Genomic DNA, 22,738 nt, shown 5'->3' with positions numbered 1-22,738 from the left:
TATCCAAATTAAAATTTCATGTACTTCGAAATGCTTCAAACATGAGCAACGTTCATTGTTATTATTATATAGTAATAGTAATATATAAAAAATAAAAACTAGATCACATCACTTTTGTATTCCAACCTTATAAAAACATGTAGCATATGAAGCAATGAAACCAAGTTGCATCCTTAAGAAAAAGGGCATTTTGAAGACGGTAGATCATTGATAGCAGAATCTCCAGTGGCCGCTACTCTCCCGCCTTTGATCAAACCCGCAAGTAGCTCTCCTTTATCGTAGAAGAACTCGATCTTTACAATCTTGAATTGTTCATCCAACTGAAAATGTTTTTGTTTTTAAATCATGTAACATCCAATCAAGCCTTTGTTGACAAAACCGGACTGTAAACACCTCATTATACATTTATTATAATTAGAATTTTTCTCACCTTGACAATAGAGACACCAAACATTTCTACTATTTCATTTGTAGGTTGATAACCTTTGAATGGACCCTCCATATATGCCCAATGCCTAAACTTATACGCGATTACTGGAGGACCCGAATAAACCTCAAGAACCTCCAAAGCAAAACCGCGAGGAAATGTGGTTGTGAAGATTTCTTTAGCCGAATCTGCAGTTTCTTCGTTAGGATTATACAATTGCAAGTGTTCCGGAATTGATGTTTGAAGAAACATATTATAGCCACCACCAATCTCAACTACATCTTTACTTGTCAAAGGTTTCCCGCCTTAAGTAAAAAAGTTCATATGACATTAGCAACTATAAATTTTTATAATTTGTGAAATCTAAAGAGAGAAAATTGATGGTTTACCATTAACGGAATATGTCAACTTTGTGACATCAACAGCTTTAATATCTTGGGGATTCACTTTATGAAACATCTCCATTTCCCATGTTTTCACAAGATTCTGAACTTGCTCTTCCAATGACCCTGTTGGCCATATCTTACCAACCAAAGTATAGAATATTATTAGTTAACTATGATTAACATATAGTTTTCTTCTTTGTAGATTATTATTAGTGGGCCCAACTCACATTTTTTAGATCAAAATTGATGTAATTATAATCCAACAAGCTTAACAAGTAAAAGAAAAGGTTATAGAATGAGGATTGAAAGATTTATAACCTTGGTTCTTCCTTCTTCAAAAAGTTTGTTGACCACATCAAAGTTTGGTGGTGCACCATACTTCCATGTGGTGTTTTTCTCACCTTCTCCACTCATGAAGCTTCTATATTTGTCTACATCTGAGCCTTTATATTGATCCATCTTTGTGGTGGTAAGCTCTTGATGGTACAAAATATGATCTTATCTTATATAGGGAGTGGAAGCTCTAGGGGTGGGGCCTATCTGTCATTAGGGGTTTGGTGATTGGCTAGCTAATCTTACTTTTTACAAACATGTTTATATAAGCATATTGTTTGGGCTTGTTTATTATTATGTATTAAAACACACTAACAACATGCGTAATGAACATTATAGATGTGTGGAGAGGTTTGATAACGCTCCTAACACCAACCTTCTGGGCGTTATAGGGGTATGTAGAATGAGAGACGTTTCTAGTATAACGTCAAATAAGGATAAAAAAACTTAGAAAATAATTATTGAAAGGATATTGAGGGCGATAGCCATTTCATATTTTTTGAATAGATGTTATAATGTTGATGTGACGGAAAATGCCAATTAGTGGGCGTTAACCATTACGGATGGTATAAATGTTTGATATATTATGATTGGAGATAAAAGTGTTGTATTAAAACGCAATAAGAAATTGATAACTTTTTTTTGACCGGCTAATGTTTCACACCAAGTGGGGATCGAACTCCATACCTATTTCACACCAAAAATAGGTAATAATTTTAGTGTGAAAAGGGAAAATATGTAATTAATTTTAAGGGTTGGGTATATATGTAATAAGAGAACTTAGGAGGGGGATATATGTAAAAACCCTAAATACTATATACAATCGTTTAAATCATATAATACACTGTGTATTATAAAATATGTTATTTTTCAATTATATAATACACAAAATATTTATAGAAGAGTAAATTGTCATTTTAGTCCCTAAATTTGTTTCAAATTGCCATTTTAGTTCAAATAGTTTGTTTCTCCTCTAGATTCCTAAGTTTTCCATTTTTTTGTCATTTTGATTACATTACATAACTCTATCTAAAAACCTTGTTATAACCAGCGGTATTTTTTGTATTAACAAAAAAAGGTGTCTAAATTGCCATTTTCATCTAAAACCATTTTTATATTTTTTTAATCATTTATATGTATAGAAAAAGTGTATCGAACAAAATGCCTTAACATAAGAAGCGTACGCTATGACAAGTTCGCATGTTATAACCCCAGAAAGAAAATCTCGCATGTTGAAAAAAAACCAAAGATCGCATTTAAAAAACAATTGCATGTTAAAAAAATTGAATGTTGCTAAAAAACAAAATCGCATGTGTTGGTGCATATTTCATATGTCCGCCACTCTGTGAATAGGCTAGATAGAGTGTGTGTTGAATATTGTATAGATTAGTGTGAAAACGGACAAAGTTTTGTATTGTAAATGTACATTCATACGGATGGAGTCCATCCACACGAATGGACATCATGCAGGTCCGCACCGATCTACATAGGTAGATCCGCACAAATAAGTTGATCCCTCCTTAATGGTGCATTCGTGATTAAGTCCATTCGCACATGTTGATCCTTGCGAATGGACTATGCCTATAAATAGGGATGAGGTCTCTTCATTTGGACAAGCTTTGGTTCCCAGAGGGGAGATGTTGTCCAATTGGTTTCGCGTGTATGTAACTTCAAATCATTGAATAGAAACCAGTTTAAATTAACCTGTTCGGTGTCTATTCTACTTCTACTCCTTTCTTATCAATAATATTTCACCGAATCGGTTATCTCGGGGCCAAAACTCCGTCAAACCTGTCGGATCCTGGAATTTCAGCATGATGATACTGCATCTCGTACGCAGCGTACATTAAGACAATGTGTACAATAACCGGCCTATATATATATATAATAAAATTATTATAATAACATTAATAAACCCACAATACATAAATCTATCATTTGCCACCACCCCATCATCTCCACCAATCGCCGCCACCACCACCACTAGCACCACCCTTACCCACCACCTGCCACCACCACACCCCAACCGTTCCCCAAATCAAAAGCCACCACCATCCCCACCATTCCCCAAATCATCTCCACCATTGCCAAATCTAGCCAAAAACCACCACTATCTCACTTAAAAACTACCTGATCGAGTTCCCCTTTCGTTCCCGCCGCCCATAACCACCTGAAACACAAGAAATCGGATCTGAAATACTTATCTCCTCTTGATAACCACCATAAAACCATCCGGAACCCAAGTCCATCTCTCTAATGTCGCTGGAACCCACCACACACCTCCAACCGGCTTCACCCCCTCCGCATTCACATCCCACCGCCACAAAATCCGAATCACTGCCATCATCACCATCGGAAACGGCCTAAAAAGCGCCTAACACAGTTGATACTCGCCGAAAACGTGTTTCGCCGGGAAACACAACTTGACGAAAAGTGGATTCGTGGGTAAAACGTGGCTCGTCGAAAACGTATCGGTTTTTAAAACCCTAGTTGCCTTATCTCTATCAAATATTCTGTTCCTTAAAAAGCATTCCTCTGTTTAAATTTGCAAATGTTTAGGGTGTGTACATTAAAGGGTTTTGGAATTAAAGGTATGTTGTGGTGTCTTTGTTTTGGAATTTGATTAATGGATATGAAAAGCGAGATGGGAATTTGGGTTTAGGGTTGCGATGGTGGTGGTGGGTTGGTTTTGTATGTGTGTGTATATAATAAATAAATAAATGTGTGAAAATGGGTAAACTTATATTTTTTATAAAAACTAGAGTAAACTGCCATTTTGGTCCCTGAGGTTTGGTCACTTTTGTCATTTTAGTCCAAAACTCAAACTTTTTAAATCTGGGTCCCTGTAGTTTCACTTTTCTTGCCATTTTGGTCTAAAAATGAAACCACATAATATTTGGCTAATAAAAGACTGCTATTTTGTCATTTTCCTTAAGGGCAAAATAGTCATTTTAAGTATTAATATATATATATATATATATATATATATATATATATATATATATATATATATATGTAAACCTCAACTGCACTCTCTCTCTCACTCACTCACTCTCTCTCTCTCTCTAAACACCTCGGTTTGTTGAGTTTTTTCTTCTTTCTAGTTGATTTACCAGGGGTGACATAGCAATTTCCCATGATTTAAGTGACAAAATGTTTAAAACTCTATAAATTGAAATCATAAATAAACAAAAAATGAATCCCACATCATAAAAACATCTTTTTTTAAATCAATCCCTAGAAATTAACTAAAATAGAACTGCAAACAGAGGGATGTTTAGAGAAAGAAAGCCAGAGAGTGTTTTGTCTCTTCATCTTCATCATCATCCCCATTCAAACATGTCTACCAAACGATCCCACCTCCGATTCCGACTCACTTCCAATCACCGTGTACTCAACTCTTACCTCTTCCTCTTCACCCTACTCTCTCTCATCCTCTTTCTCGCTCTAAAACCCACCCACCACTCCACCCCCAAACCCCTTCCAAACACCACCATATCCATAACTCACAACCTCCCATCCATTCCGAAATTCGCCTACTTCATCACCGGCAGCAGCGGCGACGGGGCTCGCTTGGACCGACTGCTGCGGGCAGTGTTCCACCGGAGAAAATATTACTTGTTGCATCTGGACCTGAAAGTTTCTGTTGCAGAGAGAGTTGATGGGTGTTTAAAGAGAGAGAGAGAGTGTGTGTGTGTGTGTGTAGAGTTTTAAGGTGTTTTTTATTATATATATATATATATATATATATTTAAAATGACTATTTTGCCCTTGAGAAAAGTGACAAAATAGCAGTCTTTGATTAGCCAAATATCATGTGATTTCATTTTTGGACCAAAATGGCAATAAAAGTGAAACAACAGGGACCCAGATTTAAAAGGTTTGAGTTTTGAACTAAAATGGCAAAATTGACCAAACCTCAGGGACCAAAATGGCAGTTTACTCTAAAAACTATACACAATTCAGATTTTTATCTTTTATATAAAAAGAAAAAAAAAGAAAATGAATTGGATGAAATGGCAAATACCAAACTATTTACTTAATTGACGAAATTGCCCTTGACTTAACTGAGATTTTTAGACAGAGTTAGATAATGTAATCAAAATAATAAAAAAAATAAAAAAAAAAACTCAAGAATCCAAAGAAGAAAAAAAACTATTTATACTAAAATATGAATTTGAGAAAAACCCAAATGACAATTTACTCTTTATAGAAAAGAAAATATTGTGCCCAACAACTTTAGTTATCTGATATGTGGTTTGACCTCTTAATCAATCGAGCTAATCCTGCCAATTTTTCAATTTACTTCTATTTTTAAATTAAATAATAATCAAAATAAAATGCTATTTTCAAATTATGTAGTACGCTATGTATATAAAAAATGTTTATGCCCAACAACTTTAGTTTTTTAAGATGTGTTTTGACCGGTTAATTAGTCTACCTAATCCGACCAATTTTTTCACATACATCTATACATGATACTAAAACGTTTAAGTTTAATTTTTAGCTTATATAATACACAATATACTAACAAAATTTTTTTCACAACTTTAGGTTTTTTTAGTTTAAGTTTATTTTTTAGCTTATATAATACACAATATACTAACAAATTTTTTTTCACAACTTTAGGTTTTTTTAAAATGTGTTTTGACTGGTTAGTCAATCCATCCAATCCGCCCGTTTTTTCATATACTTCTACTTTTGTGACCAAAATAATGATATATTTTAGGGATTTTCTAATGGTACACCTCCTGTCTATTAGCACACTTTTTCAATTCAATACGCATCGTATAGGCCTATACGATGCGTATTAAATAAAGTAAAAGATATGGCAGACTGACGGGTGCAGGTTATGTCTGGCGACGGGCTTGATACGCATCGTATAGGCCTATACGATGCGTATCAGGTCACTGTTTTTGTTGTGTTGTGTCGAATGCGAACCCGAGAAACGAAAGGGATTTCGAGCAGTTGGTCGATGATATGATAGATAAAGATCTTGACACGATTATTTCAATTTTCAAGTATTATTAAACCATTCAAGCCCACCAGTCTACAATGTGGTTCCCAATTTGCGGAACATAATCCCAGATTGTCTAAAGAAACGCTTTTATCATGTGTCATGTAGTAAACAAATACCAAGGGTGTATACAGATCTCTATTCGGTCATCTTTCCAAGCTTTTACACACGAATATGTGGTTCCCAATTTGCGGAACATAATCCCAGATTGTCTAAAGAAGCGCTTTTATCATGTGTCATATTAGATATGTTATGGTGAGATTTTTCAAGTTTGCACAATGGGAGAAAAGACTAGCACCTCTGTCAGTATTGTCCTTTAAATTCGCATAAACATATATTTGTTTCATAACCTCCTCCTATAAATCAACCACAACTCATCTGAGACCAACTTCTGGATCACACATGATAAAAGTGTCACACCCTGGCTTTGCGGAAGCGTGGTTAATTTGGTGTGACTTCTTAATACCGTAGCTTAATCATAACAAAGCTATATGAATTAAAAACATGCAGGATCATCCATTAAGTTTTGAAAACCAAATACAATACCATTGTTTTAACGGGAATACACCCTACAACCATAATCTTGTTCAACAACCAAACAAACATAAACACAGTTTAAGGACTGTGACTTGTCCAGGAAAGAGTCACATTCCCTAAACCCCGGATGACCTCGGAAACTAGTGCAGCGGGAAAACGTGCCATACCGTGCCAGATCCTTTAATTCCCTGAAATACATGTAAGTTGAAAAATCAACAATAATGTTGAGCGAGTTCATGCGTTTAGTATGTGCGCGCGAATAAACCTTTACAATCATTGTAAGTGTGAATATTTTTGTAAACTCTGGTATGAAAGCAAATGAGGAAGCCTATCAGTTAATGTGTACCACATGGTCCAACCTGCGGGCGCATGGGTGGGGATAGGACAAAGTCACCACATGGTCCAACCTGCGGGCGCATGGGTGGTATTACGACAAGGTCACCACATGGTCCAACCTGCGGGCGCATGGGTGGTGTTACGATAAGGTCACCACATGGTCCAACCTGCGGGCGCATGGGTGGTGTTAAGACGAGGTCACCGCATGGTCCAACCTTAGGGCGCATGGGTGGGGTTTGTTATGCTCAAATAGGCCTATCACTTCTATCCCTCGATCGTACTACGAGGACTAATGTTCTTAAGATTTCGCCTACCCAAATCACATAACCTAACAGTTCCTTCCGTAGCTGACCATACCATGTAAGAAATATTCGTAAACATAGTAACATGTATTTCACCCCCGCAGTTAAGTAAACTGAAAACAGTTAGAGAAAAGGGGGACATGAACTCACAGTGAGTGCGTCACAATATCAGGTAATCCAAATGTCCGAAAGCTGCGCAACGACCTACATGTGCTAATTCTATTAGACGGATGGCCGTGCTTTAGCTTCTTAGTTTATATTTTTGGGAAACGGTTAGACAACCGCTCCGTGTGTCTACTTGATAACGTATTCTCCTTCCCAAGGATGGGGGAATTAATACATGTGTAATTATATCATTTTATTAAGTCCCACTTAATATATTTTATTCCTACTTCCAAAATATATTTATTTTTCTCAAAAACAATATATTTCCTTTTCCATATAATACTTTCCCAAATTAATATTTTGACAACACATGCACTTATTGAATATTTCCGAATAAAGCGTACGTTACGTTTTGGCGATTAAGTGGTAATGATAATTACCGTTGTAACTTATATATTCGTCGTGTAAGCGTTTGTATTATTTTGGGTTCATCAACGTTTGTAAATATTATTTTTACTCTAAAAATAATATTTATATATTTTCACAAAATAATCATAAACAGTGTGGTGAATAATATATTTATCGAATAAATATTTATCACGTTTAGCTTTGTGAAAATCCCACCTCCGATTATTTATAAATAAAGTTGTGGCGAAATATATTTGAAAACATGTCAAAGTAGTCTAACACTTGTATATAATTCTAAGTGTTAGATTTTAGGAAAATTTCGCCAGAGTTTCCCCTGTAACTGGAGGTGGCCACGCTTTCAAGCGTATCATTTTCTTTTACAAAATCATTTCAATACTTCCTTTAAATCAACCAATCAATTTCCAATACAATCAACAAGTTTCAACACTTCAAATTTGTAGATTAAAATGTGAAATCGCATTATCACACGAACTTGTAATTTTTCCGAAAGTCGTTTTGTAGATCACTTTATATTTAGTGGATCTATACATAAAATAACTTAGTCTTGCAAAAACCCCGTTTTTGGAACAAATCACTTCTTACAACTTCCCGACAATTTTTGTAAAAATGGTTATTTTGCCGGATCTTTCATTTTATAAGTGTTTCTACACTTGTAGACTTTGAAAATCATATTTGTTAACATGTTAACCAACTTTTATAAAACATGATTTTCTCAATACCCGGTCCTACGAATATACCACTTGTACATACGTAGATCGGCTCGTTTTAAATACTATTTTTCATGTTAGAACACTTTTACACAAGTTCATGTTTCCCGTGTGGTGGAGTTTCACCTTTTAACCCTTGTACTGCTAGAAACAAGTGTATGTCAAGATTTGGGATCTTAACAAAGTCGGGTTAAACGATGATGAGAGCCACCACATCATAGATCGGGCCATATTAATCAACATATTCAAATACTACGACATTTACACGCGTTATGAGCTTTTATCCAACGATATACGCATTTTAGTAGACTTTAAAGTTTCATTAAGTGGGTTACCGACATTCAACCGACAAAAATCCTTTTAACCACTTTAGACATGACTAAAAACGAGTTTTAAACATTATACCTCTAGCTCGGGGCTAGGGAAGATTCTAGTCGAAAACTGCGTGGATAAAAGCTAACGGTAGAGGTCCTTCAACTTCCGTTTGTTCCGAGCTTCGTTGTATGCGATCACCGACACTTGTACAAGCTTGGAATGGCAAGACTTGAACCGAAAAATGGATGGATGGGGGGGGTGCTATGTTCGGCCATGAGGGAGGAGCAAGGGAGAGAGAGAGATTTTCTTGTGTGTGTGTGTTATGTGTGAGAGAGAGAGTGGAGGGTATTTATAGAGAAAAGTGCCTCGTTCTTCGCGTAATCTAATTAAATATAATAAAAATTGTACCCTCATGTACTCTCTAGTTGGCCGAAAAGTTAGGGTGGTGGGGCCACCCGGTTCGTTTTCAATCGTTCAGTTACGGTTCAGTTAAGTTAAGTTGGTTACTTTAGGGTCTAACCTCGTTAGTTGTTTATTGCGTTATAAGGTGGGTGTTAGGGTAATCAGGGACCCTAACTGGCCCAGAAAAATACCAATAATATTTCTGGCAATATTTTTATGTTCCGGGTATAGTCCGGTTGTTCGGTCGGATGGTAATCCGTTAAAGTGCTTAAGTAATCCTTTAAGCGTCGTAATTAATATTTTTAGCGACACAATTTATTCTGCAAAGTGTCAGGAATATTTCCCCATGTTTTGGCACTTTATTAATTAGCTAGAAGCTAGTGTGTTGATAAAAGTGCTGTGTTTTGTGCTTAGAGTACGTTTTAGGCACATCCAATCTCTGTATCTTATTCCTAGAGACGCAATTATACAACCCTTGTATCCCTACACACACTATGGGTGTAGTAAAACAATTCCGGCTCATTCAGGCCTTTAGAGGCAGTGTCTGCCTGATGCTGGCTATATCAGCATGTCAAATAGGTTATCCGTTCAAGTGCTACTGTGCTTTTGTGCATCATGTTTGTCACTAAAGTTCAGTAAGTAAATAATGTAGTGACGGAAATCAAAGTATGATGCAGATATGTACAAGTATCAACAGTCAAGTAGCAGTTCATCAGTAATCTCAGTCAAGCACAGTAATTAAGCAATAATTAATAGTTAATTAAGTCGTACGGATACCTGGTTTAGTGAGGGTTGTCACATTCTCCCCCCGTTAAAGAAATTTCGTCCCGAAATTTAAGTTCTGCTTGTAGAAGCAGGGTTCTTACGAAATAAGTGGGGGTATTTCTCTTTCATTCGGTCCTCACGCCCCCAGGTGAATTCAGGACCATGTCTGGCATTCCAACGAACCTTGACGAGTTTGACACTGCTCCGGCAGGTCTTATTCTCTTTACAATCCGTGACCTCAACAGGTTCTTCAACGAAGTGGAGCGTGTCGTCAACATGAATTTCGTCAGTAGGAATGACAATGGTATCTTGAGTTAGACTTTTCTTCAGATTGGATACATGAAATGTTTCGTGAACCAAATAGAGTTCAGCAGGTAAGTCCAGCTTGCATGCTACGGTCCCAATTCTTTCCAAAACTCTGAAAGGACCATTATACCGCGGATTCAACTTCCCACGCTTCCCAAAGCGTGCCACACCCTTCCAGGGTGATACCTTCAACAGAACTATATCTCCTACCTCAAACTCCAGAGGTTTCCTGCTTCGATCCGCGTAGGCTTTCTGACGGTCACGAGCCGCACTGATGCGATCTCGGATCTGTGCAATCTTCTCTGTGGTTTCCTAGATTACATCAGGACCAACCAACTGTCTATCACCGGCGTCAGACCAACAGAGCGGTGATCTGCATTTGCGCCCATATAAGCTTCGAAAGGCGCGGCACCAATACTGGTGTGGTAGCTGTTGTTGTTTGAAAACTCAACCAGAGGCAAATGCTTATCCCAGCTACCGCCCAAATCCATAACACATGCTCCCAGCATGTCCTCTAACGTCTGAATCGTCCGCTTGCTTTGACCGTCGGTCTGCGGGTGAAAAGCGGGGCTCATATTCATCTTTGAGCCAAAGGCTTCTTGGAAGGATTGCCATATCCTTGATACGAATCTCCCATCTTTATTGGAGATAATCGAGAGAGGTACTCCATAGCGTGTAACCATCTCTCGCACGTATAATTCGGCCAATTTGCTCGTATTATGCTTTTCTCGGATAGGTAAGAAGTGTGCTGACTTCGTTAATCGGTCCACTACCACCCAGATAGTGTCATGGCCTCTAGGCGTTCTTGGCAACTTTGTAATAAAATCCATGGAGATTTGTTCCCACTTCCACTTGGGAACCTCTGGTTGTTGCAGAAGTCCTGAAGGCTTCTGGTATTCCGCTTTAACCTTAGCGCAAGTTAAACATTTGCTCATATAAACAGCCACATCGCCTTTCATCCTAGGCCACCAATAATAATCTTTAAGATCTTGGTACATCTTATCCGCTCCAGGGTGGATAGAGTACCGCGACCTGTGAGCTTCATCGAAAATAACCTTCCTTAAACCACCAAACAGAGGAACCCAAATCCTTAAAACACATCATTCCTTCCCTGTTTGGTTCTAATAACTTCTCCATCCCACGGAGATACTCTTCTTCAAGGTTTCTTTCTTTGAGAGCTTCCTTCTGCGCGGCACGAATGCACAGAGGCAAGTCGGTTTGAATAACCATCTCCAAAGCCCTAACCCTTATGGGCTTGATCCTCTCTTTTCGACTTAGGGCATCGGCGACCACATTCGCCTTCCCTGGATGATCATTAATCTCGCAGTCATATTCATTCAACAGTTCTACCCATCGTCTTTGCCTCATGTTCAACTCCTTCTGGTTGAATATGTGTTGGAGGCTCTTGTGATCTGTGAAGATTGTGCACTTCGTACCATAAAGGTAGTGTCTCCAGATCTTTAAAGCAAAGACTACTGCGCCTAGCTCCAAATCGGGTGTGGTATAGTTGTTTTCGTGTACCTCCAGTTGGCGTGACGCGTAGGCAATAACCTTTTGGCGTTGCATCAACACACAACCCAATCCCCGACGCGATGCGTCGCAGTATACCACAAAATCGTCTGTACCTTCCGGTAGAGCTAAGATTGGCGCGTTGCAAAGCTTATCCTTCAATATCTGAAATGCTTCCTCCTGTTTGATTCCCCAATCAAACTTCTTGTCCTTCTGCGTGAGGAGCGTTAATGGTTGGGCGATCTTTGAAAAGTTCTCAATGAATCTTCGATAATAGCCAGCCAAACCCAGGAATTGCCGAATCTCGGTTGGCGTTTTTTTTGGCGTTTCCCAATCCTTGATCGCCTCGATCTTGGTTGGATCCATGTGGATTCGATCTCCATTTACCACGTGCCCAAGGAATTGGACTTCGTGTAGCCAAAACTCGCACTTAGAGAATTTGGCATACAACTGTTCCTTCTTTAGCAGCTCCAGAATGGCTCTTAAATGCTGTTCGTGCTCGGCCTTCGTCTTTGAATAGATCAAGACATCATTGATGAACACGATCACGAACTTATCCAAGTACGGCTTACAAACTCGGTTCATTAAATCCATGAACACTGCAGGTGCGTTTGTCAGACCAAGCGGCATAACGAGAAACTCGTAGTGTCCATAACGAGTTCTGAAGGCTGTCTTCGGGATACTTTCCTCTTGTATCCTTAACTGATGGCATCTAGATCGCAAGTCGATCTTTGAGTAAAAGCTTGAACCTTGCAGTTGATCAAACAGATCATCAATTCTTGGCAGAGGGTATCTATTCTTGATCGCCGACTTGTTCAGCTCCCGGTAGATGATGTTTATCTGAAAACCATCATCCCTCTTTTTGACGAGTGGTAATGGGGTTACCCAAAAAGAAAATTTTGGTCTGTTATCTTACTTCTCTACCCATTGCTAAAACTTCTCTGCCATTCCTTGCATCTCCGAAAACGTAAGTTGCTACGATGCATTGACTATGGGTGCAGTGCTTGGAATTTATTGTGGAGGGGACGATTCCGGCAAATCTTCGAGGAAGACTTCGGGGTATTCTCCAACCACAGGGATGTCTTCGGGTTTTGGTTCTTCGGCTTCTCTTTCCACGACATGAGCCAAGAATGCAACACATCCTTTGCGCGAAAATTTTCCTGTCTTCTCTGCCTGATGATCCGTAGGAGCGTATCCTGCTCCATGAATCACAATCATTTCTCCGTTCGTCGTCGGGGTGCGGGTGACACTTTCCGCCGGGTTGCTTGACAACCAGTCCATCCCAATCATCACGTCGAAGCTTCCGATAGACTTGTTCTATCGAGAACTGGGTATCTAGGTTAATTACTACTAAAACAACTATATTTTCTGAAGCTAAAATTTGACAATACTGTCGAATAGAGCGTAACTTTGACTATTATGAGACGTACCGATATCCACGCTTGGATTCTATCCCTGCTGTTGAGCTTTCATCCACGTGCCTGAGTGTTCTTAGGGCAATACTTCCTGAAATGCCCCACATCACCGCAATTAAAACATGCTTGGCCACAGCCTTGATCGTTACCATCCCTGCCTTGATAGTTGTCGTCGTTGTTATTTCCTCCGCGATTTCCGTTACCATCTTGACCTTTATTTCCATGTTCAGTTCCTTGCCGACATGTTTCCTTGACATGTCCCACCTTACCACAGTTACCACACTTTCCATATCTACACCGCCCGTTATGGGGACGTCGACAGTTGTCGCACTTTGGTAGGATACCCGTGTACTCTTTTCTCTTTTTGGCCTTGTCGTCGCTACTCGACTGGGTACCCTGTTTGAAATTCGCCAACTTCCTCTTGTTGTCCCCAGAGGACTCTACATGAGTCTCCTTTCTCTCCTCAGAGGCTGAAAATTTGTTCATCCTGATTGCTTCTTCTGTCAGGGCTACACTTAGGTTGATGGCCTCAGAGATTGTTGCAGGCTTTGATGCCGTTACCATGCTCATGATTTGGGGTGCCAATCCCCAAATGAAACGCTCAATCCTTTTAAACTCTGGATCTACCATGTAGGGAACGATACGCGATAGAAGTTGGAACTTCTCCACATACTCAGCTATTTTTGGACCATCCATCTTCAAATTCCAGAACTCAGTTTCTACCTTCTGGCTTTCTGTTCTTGAACAGTACTTTTTATGCATTAGCTCTTTCAGCTCGTCCCACGATAGAGCATACGCAGCAGCCTCGCCCATTGTCTGAACCTGAAGCTTCCACCATGACAGAGCCTCATCTCGGAACAGCCCGGTAATGTACGTGACCTGGTCTCTTGGGGCGCATTTGCTTGCACGCAAAACAGTGTCCGTCTTCTCAATCCAGCGGACGAAGGCTACGGCACCCCCAGTGCCGTCGAAATGTAGAGGCTGGCAGCCTAAGAACTGCTTGTAGGTGCAGCCGTTGGGTGGGTTATTTCCTGAGGTACCTCCGTTGCGCTCGGAGTGATGGGCCTCGTATTGTGCGATGACTGCAGCAATGATTCCCTGGAGTTCCGCCTTATTGGTGGGTATGCGTACATCCTGTCTTGGAGGCATCTTCCTATGATGATTGTACGGTTCAGGTCATAGTAAGTAAAATGTGCGTAGGTATACAGCAATATCAACACATAACATCTCATGTTATCAATAAATCAATAACATCTCATGTTATAGAACATAAACAATAGATCACTTTGATTGCATTGCCACAACTTGAGACCAGAATGTAAGGTTTACAGGTATCCAACTGTATCATACAACATCAATGACTTAGTAGGTGACGACCCTAGGCAAGTCGTGCGATCGCTGGACATGTTTAGAAATCTCTGGTTCGTCCATTCAAATTCCAGAACTTCACCTTAAGCTTCTGGATTCCAGTCCTAGAACAACATTTCTTCTCAATCATTTCCTTGAGCTCGTCCCAGCTCGTGCATAGGCAGCATTTGTACCAAGGGTCTGAATATGATGGTCCCACCATGAGAGTGTGCCGTCTAGTAATGACCTTGAGGTAAAGGTATCACTCCATTTGGGGCGAATAGTTTGTCTTTCTTAGAATGGAGTCAATCTTTTCAGACCAACGAACAAAAGCAATGGCGCCTCCTGTTCCATCGTAGTTCAAGGCCTGCAGTTCAGGAGTTGCTCATAGGTGCAGCTAATTGGAAGGTTACTTCCACTAGTGCCATTGCTGTGCTAAAAGCGAAGGGCTTTATGTCGTGCAATTGCCTGGGAGATGCGTTTTTGCAGCTCGGCTTCCATCCTTTGCAACGTACTGGTGTTTGTGTCACGCCTGGGTGGCATCCTCTTTTGCCGAAGTGGTATGAAGTGGGTTAGACAACCTTCCAATTGTCTTATAAGATACATAGCACCGTAAGCCATCATGTACTCACCCAATTTTACACATAAATATACTCAATGTATGGGTGGGGAAATAAATTACTGAGCCTTCACATAGGCTTGCCAATTTGGCTTGTTGCTTGAAATAGGATGAACTTAAGGCTTCATCGCCTTGGTCATTCGTGTTCGAGTTATTTCCTGCCACATTAGTTTTCATTAGCTTGACCCGCAGAGTCCACCAGGATTTCTGTGCACTACAAGTCGTTATTACGTGGGCCCCCGTAATAATAAATTGTCTTGCACAGTTACCCCAAATTTTCTCTCGTCCAAGCAGATGATCAATCAAGAAGCAACAGCAGGTGCATTGGCATGAACAGGGTCATGCTCTAATGCGGTGTTAGGAGCGATGCCTGGCTCAGGGGCCACGGCTGGCTCCGGATCAACAAACCCCATCTCAAAATCAGCTGGATCAACCATCACCGGGGGTTACAGGATCCTCCAAGGACTGGCCTAAGCGTATGAACTCAAGGTCATGGTCTGGATCAGAACCAGATAGAAGAACAGGATCACCCTCAAAACTGTGATCAAACTCAAAGCTGTGTGCGGGAAACGGTGCAGCTGATGATGCCGTATCAGGGTCGGCGTCGTGTGAATGGTGCTGCACTCCCTGTATATGCGAAAATGCGGATGTCAGGAACTCAAATGAGTCCGGGACAGGGAAATGGGCATAAGTCTCCCCTGCAGGAGCGTCCGCAAGCAGTAGGTTGATACCAGCAGCAATAGGGCCTCGCCCTCGAATGGGTCCTCCACTAGTAGCTCGTTATCGTCATCAGAGGCCACGTCGGGGGGCATATCAACAACAGAATAAGCGGCAAGGGGCACAGGAGTAGGGATCACCGCGAGTGGCAAATTCCCAACAAGATGGCCATCAGTAGGCTCTGCTACGACTTCAGGCAGCGCAAAAGGGCTGAAAGTCGTCATTGTCTGTGCCGGTAGTATCGGAAATGTGCACCTCGTGCTTCGATGTACTATGTCGTCTGATGCTATGGCCATGGGATTCGTAGCGTCCATCTTTCTTGTGTATGATGAAAGCATGACATTTGTAACATAAACACATATACGTATAACAATCAATCACATCCACATATAAACATGTTAGCCAGCAATAAGCAATCAAATAATTTTCCTAGTCCCACTAGCCTCCCAGCCTCCCAGACTGATATTCCTAGTTCCACTAGCCAAATTCCTCCCAGTCTCTAAGACTGTTCTATCATCCACCTCGACCTCCTAGATCGAGCCTCGGCCTCCATGACCGAGCCTCAGCCTTCATGACTGAGCCTACTCTTCCTAGTCTCACTAGCCATCTACCTCGATCTCTAAGATCGAGCCTCGGCCTCCAAGACCGAGCCTCAGCCTCCAAGACTGAGCCTAATAATAAATAAATAAAATGTGCTCAACATGTGTTTATAAAAAGGTTTTGGATCTGGACTTAAGTGGTATGCAGTAAAAATGTTTTCGTGAGAGCCCTAGTGATCATAGTCTAGACTCGAGAAAGAATCCTAGTTCGCTATGATCAGAGCTCTGATACCAAGCTGTCACACCCTGGCTTTGCGGAAGCGTGGTTAATTTGGTGTGACTTCTTAATACCGTAGCTTAATCATAACAAAGCTATATGAATTAAAAACATGCAGGATCATCCATTAAGTTTTGAAAACCAAATACAATACCATTGTTTTAACGGGAATACACCCTACAACCATAATCTTGTTCAACAACCAAACAAACATAAACACAGTTTAAGGACTGTGACTTGTCCAGGAAAGAGTCACATTCCCTAAACCCCGGATGACCTCGGAAACTAGTGCAGCGGGAAAACGTGCCATACCGTGCCAGATCCTTTAATTCCCTGAAATACATGTAAGTTGAAAAATCAACAATAATGTTGAGCGAGTTCATGCGTTTAGTATGTGCGCGCGAATAAACCTTTACAATCATTGTAAGTGTGAATATTTTTGTAAACTCTGGTATGAAAGCAAATGAGGAAGCCTATCAGTTAATGTGTACCACATGGTCCAACCTGCGGGCGCATGGGTGGGGATAGGACAAAGTCACCACATGGTCCAACCTGCGGGCGCATGGGTGGTATTACGACAAGGTCACCACATGGTCCAACCTGCGGGCGCATGGGTGGTGTTACGATAAGGTCACCACATGGTCCAACCTGCGGGCGCATGGGTGGTGTTAAGACGAGGTCACCGCATGGTCCAACCTTAGGGCGCATGGGTGGGGTTTGTTATGCTCAAATAGGCCTATCACTTCTATCCCTCGATCGTACTACGAGGACTAATGTTCTTAAGATTTCGCCTACCCAAATCACATAACCTAACAGTTCCTTCCGTAGCTGACCATACCATGTAAGAAATATTCGTAAACATAGTAACATGTATTTCACCCCCGCAGTTAAGTAAACTGAAAACAGTTAGAGAAAAGGGGGACATGAACTCACAGTGAGTGCGTCACAATATCAGGTAATCCAAATGTCCGAAAGCTGCGCAACGACCTACATGTGCTAATTCTATTAGACGGATGGCCGTGCTTTAGCTTCTTAGTTTATATTTTTGGGAAACGGTTAGACAACCGCTCCGTGTGTCTACTTGATAACGTATTCTCCTTCCCAAGGATGGGGGAATTAATACATGTGTAATTATATCATTTTATTAAGTCCCACTTAATATATTTTATTCCTACTTCCAAAATATATTTATTTTTCTCAAAAACAATATATTTCCTTTTCCATATAATACTTTCCCAAATTAATATTTTGACAACACATGCACTTATTGAATATTTCCGAATAAAGCGTACGTTACGTTTTGGCGATTAAGTGGTAATGATAATTACCGTTGTAACTTATATATTCGTCGTGTAAGCGTTTGTATTATTTTGGGTTCATCAACGTTTGTAAATATTATTTTTACTCTAAAAATAATATTTATATATTTTCACAAAATAATCATAAACAGTGTGGTGAATAATATATTTATCGAATAAATATTTATCACGTTTAGCTTTGTGAAAATCCCACCTCCGATTATTTATAAATAAAGTTGTGGCGAAATATATTTGAAAACATGTCAAAGTAGTCTAACACTTGTATATAATTCTAAGTGTTAGATTTTAGGAAAATTTCGCCAGAGTTTCCCCTGTAACTGGAGGTGGCCACGCTTTCAAGCGTATCATTTTCTTTTACAAAATCATTTCAATACTTCCTTTAAATCAACCAATCAATTTCCAATACAATCAACAAGTTTCAACACTTCAAATTTGTAGATTAAAATGTGAAATCGCATTATCACACGAACTTGTAATTTTTCCGAAAGTCGTTTTGTAGATCACTTTATATTTAGTGGATCTATACATAAAATAACTTAGTCTTGCAAAAACCCCGTTTTTGGAACAAATCACTTCTTACAACTTCCCGACAATTTTTGTAAAAATGGTTATTTTGCCGGATCTTTCATTTTATAAGTGTTTCTACACTTGTAGACTTTGAAAATCATATTTGTTAACATGTTAACCAACTTTTATAAAACATGATTTTCTCAATACCCGGTCCTACGAATATACCACTTGTACATACGTAGATCGGCTCGTTTTAAATACTATTTTTCATGTTAGAACACTTTTACACAAGTTCATGTTTCCCGTGTGGTGGAGTTTCACCTTTTAACCCTTGTACTGCTAGAAACAAGTGTATGTCAAGATTTGGGATCTTAACAAAGTCGGGTTAAACGATGATGAGAGCCACCACATCATAGATCGGGCCATATTAATCAACATATTCAAATACTACGACATTTACACGCGTTATGAGCTTTTATCCAACGATATACGCATTTTAGTAGACTTTAAAGTTTCATTAAGCGGGTTACCGACATTCAACCGACAAAAATCCTTTTAACCACTTTAGACATGACTAAAAACGAGTTTTAAACATTATACCTCTAGCTCGGGGCTAGGGAAGATTCTAGTCGAAAACTGCGTGGATAAAAGCTAACGGTAGAGGTCCTTCAACTTCCGTTTGTTCCGAGCTTCGTTGTATGCGATCACCGACACTTGTACAAGCTTGGAATGGCAAGACTTGAACCGAAAAATGGATGGATGGGGGGGTGCTATGTTCGGCCGTGAGGGAGGAGCAAGGGAGAGAGAGAGATTTTCTTGTGTGTGTGTGTTATGTGTGAGAGAGAGAGTGGAGGGTATTTATAGAGAAAAGTGCCTCGTTCTTCGCGTAATCTAATTAAATATAATAAAAATTGTACCCTCATGTACTCTCTAGTTGGCCGAAAAGTTAGGGTGGTGGGGCCACCCGGTTCGTTTTCAATCGTTCAGTTACGGTTCAGTTAAGTTAAGTTGGTTACTTTAGGGTCTAACCTCGTTAGTTGTTTATTGCGTTATAAGGTGGGTGTTAGGGTAATCAGGGACCCTAACTGGCCCAGAAAAATACCAATAATATTTCTGGCAATATTTTTATGTTCCGGGTATAGTCTGGTTGTTCGGTCGGATGGTAATCCGTTAAAGTGCTTAAGTAATCCTTTAAGCGTCGTAATTAATATTTTTAGCGACACAATTTATTCTGCAAAGTGTCAGGAATATTTCCCCATGTTTTGGCACTTTATTAATTAGCTAGAAGCTAGTGTGTTGATAAAAGTGCTGTGTTTTGTGCTTAGAGTACGTTTTAGGCACATCCAATCTCTGTATCTTATTCCTAGAGACGCAATTATACAACCCTTGTATCCCTACACACACTATGGGTGTAGTAAAACAATTCCGGCTCATTCAGGCCTTTAGAGGCAGTGTCTGCCTGATGCTGGCTATATCAGCATGTCAAATAGGTTATCCGTTCAAGTGCTACTGTGCTTTTGTGCATCATGTTTGTCACTAAAGTTCAGTAAGTAAATAATGTAGTGACGGAAATCAAAGTATGATGCAGATATGTACAAGTATCAACAGTCAAGTAGCAGTTCATCAGTAATCTCAGTCAAGCACAGTAATTAAGCAATAATTAATAGTTAATTAAGTCGTACGGATACCTGGTTTAGTGAGGGTTGTCACAAAAAGCGCTTCTCTAGACAATCTGGGATTATGTTCCGTTTTATGACACATGATACGGCACGCTTACCTTAATCACATCTTCCATGGAGTCACAGATCCGACAATAGGGCCCACAGATCTTCTCCTTTTCTAATTCTCGAAGAATCTCGTAACGTATTCTCTGTTTCTCTAAATTGTCTGTAAAATTATTAAAAAAAACAAACTAGTGGTTTATCACCCTGTGTGAGCATTGGAAGCCCGATAAACAGTCTTGCAATTACATCTTCAATCGAGACCGCATTTTTAATTATAAAGAAGCAATGAAGATTGAATGTGCAAAACGCAACCGTTTTTTACTACGGAAACGGTGGCTATATGAAATATAAACCCGACACGTCTTCTATGATGATTCGAAACATTCACGAACCACAATGGACTCAGACTCATACTACTCTAATATGACACATAATAAAGCGCTTCTTTAGACAATCTGGGATTATGTTCCATTTTATGACACATGATACGACACGCTTACCTTAATCACATCTTCCATGGAGTCACAGATCCGACAATAGGGCCCACGGATCTTATGCCCAACCGAGACCGACCTTTGGATCACACATGATAAAAGCGCTTCTTTAGACAATCTGGGATTATGTTCCGTTTTATGACACATGACATGACACACTTACCTTAATTACATTTTCCATGGAGTCACAGATCCGAAAATAGGGCCCACGGATCTTATGTACACCCGAGACCGACCTCTGGATCACACATGATAAAAGCGCTTCTTTAGACAATCTGGGATTACGTTCCGTTTTATGACACATGAAACGGCACGCTTACCTTAATCACATCTTCCATGGAGTCACAGATCCGGCAATAGGGCCCACGGATCTTCTCCTTTTTCTAATTCTCGAAGAATCTCATAACGTATTCTCTGTTTCTCTAAATCGTCTGTAAAATTATATAAAAAAACAAACTAGTGGTTTATCACCCTGTGTGAGCATTGGAAGCCCGACAAACAGTCTTGCAATTACATCTTCAATCGAGACCGCATTTTTAATTATAAAGAAGCAATGAAGATTGAATGTGCAAACCACAACCGTTTTTTCTACGGAAACGGTGGCTATGTGAAATACAACCCGACACGTCTTATGCCCACCCGAGACCGACCTCTGGATCACACATGATAAAAGCGCTTCTTTAGACAATCTGGGATTATGTTCCGTTTTATGACACATGACACGGCACGCTTACCTTAATCACATCTTCCATGGAGTCACAGATCCGACAATAGGGCCCACGGATCTTTCTTCAAGATTTACGTCTGATGTCCAAGTTTAATCACATTTGACTTCATCTACGGCAGACCAATGACTTTCTTCCCACGTGTCAGCGTTGTTTATCACCCTGTGTGAGCATTGGAAGCCCGACAAACAGTCTTGCAATTACATCTTCAATCGAGCATGTCATCTGAAACAATTAACAGGACATTGTTAAAAGGGAGTATCTATTGGAACACCTGATTGAGAGAAACTTATTCGAGCTAACTTCCAATATCTCATCCTTCTTATCTTGCTATTAATAGATTCTGAAGCTGTTATTTCGGTTATTCAGTACTTCCGAGACGATTCTACGTTGTGTTTGAAAGACGGATATGGAAAACGATGTTATCTCCGTTGAGTTTGAAAGACGCAATCGTTTGTTAATTTTATTGAAGCAATGAATATTGAATTTGCAAACGAATAGTACTTCCGAGACGATTCAAGTGAGTCCTATGAAGCAAGTGTCTGTCTATTCAATTGAGAGGAATCATTATATGCTTCTTTCCTGATGCATGTCTGTGTCGAACAGTTTCTCCGTTGCTAATTTCTCCACTCGTCGTGAAATCGAACAGTTTCTTAACAGATTCCGTCCGGTTTCAAAGCCGGTTGAGGATTACGAGTGTTCTAGACTCATTCAAGGCATGCCTGTTTGTGCGATTTACAAAAATAAGGATGCATTCCACGGTAAACGATGCAGCTGATGAAACCGAAGCTATTATTTCGGTTGTTCAGTACTTCCGAGACGATTCAAGTGAGTCCTATGAAGCAAGTGTCTGTCTATTCAATTGAGAGGAATCATTGCATTACATCCCCGTTGAAAACAAGTGGTTGTAATGATGGAACCCTTGATTTGAAAAACATTTTTGAGAAATTCATAGTTCAATACGCATCGTATAGGCCTATACGATGCGTATTAATCGATGAATTTACTGAAATACCCCTGTTTTTCTTATAAATTCAGGGGTATTTTTGAGAAAATTGAAACTTTAATACGCATCGTATAGCCCTATACGATGCGTATTAAGCTGACATACGATACAACATAGGCCTATAAGATCATATATGGCATTATTTTAAATTTAGTTTTATCATGTTTCCC

At 39.8% G+C, this 22,738-nt stretch overlaps 1 protein-coding gene across 1 annotated transcript; it reads right to left on the bottom strand.

Annotated features, from left to right (window-relative positions):
* LOC110936639 (pathogen-related protein) lies at positions 1-1,305 on the bottom strand. Its single transcript, XM_022179046.2, has 4 exons — positions 1,132-1,305; positions 817-949; positions 431-732; positions 1-320 (listed from the first exon to the last, which is right to left on the bottom strand). The coding sequence occupies exons 1-4, from the start codon at positions 1,270-1,272 to the stop codon at positions 174-176; spliced, it is 723 nt and encodes a 240-aa protein (XP_022034738.1). The 5' UTR covers positions 1,273-1,305; the 3' UTR covers positions 1-173.
* Positions 1,306-22,738: the final 21,433 nt, after the last annotated feature.

Source organism: Helianthus annuus, chromosome 4 (assembly GCF_002127325.2).
Source record: "Helianthus annuus cultivar XRQ/B chromosome 4, HanXRQr2.0-SUNRISE, whole genome shotgun sequence".
NCBI lineage: Eukaryota > Viridiplantae > Streptophyta > Magnoliopsida > Asterales > Asteraceae > Helianthus > Helianthus annuus.
The sequence above is the reverse complement of the archived record's forward strand: the minus strand, read 5'-3'. Positions and strand labels throughout refer to the sequence as shown.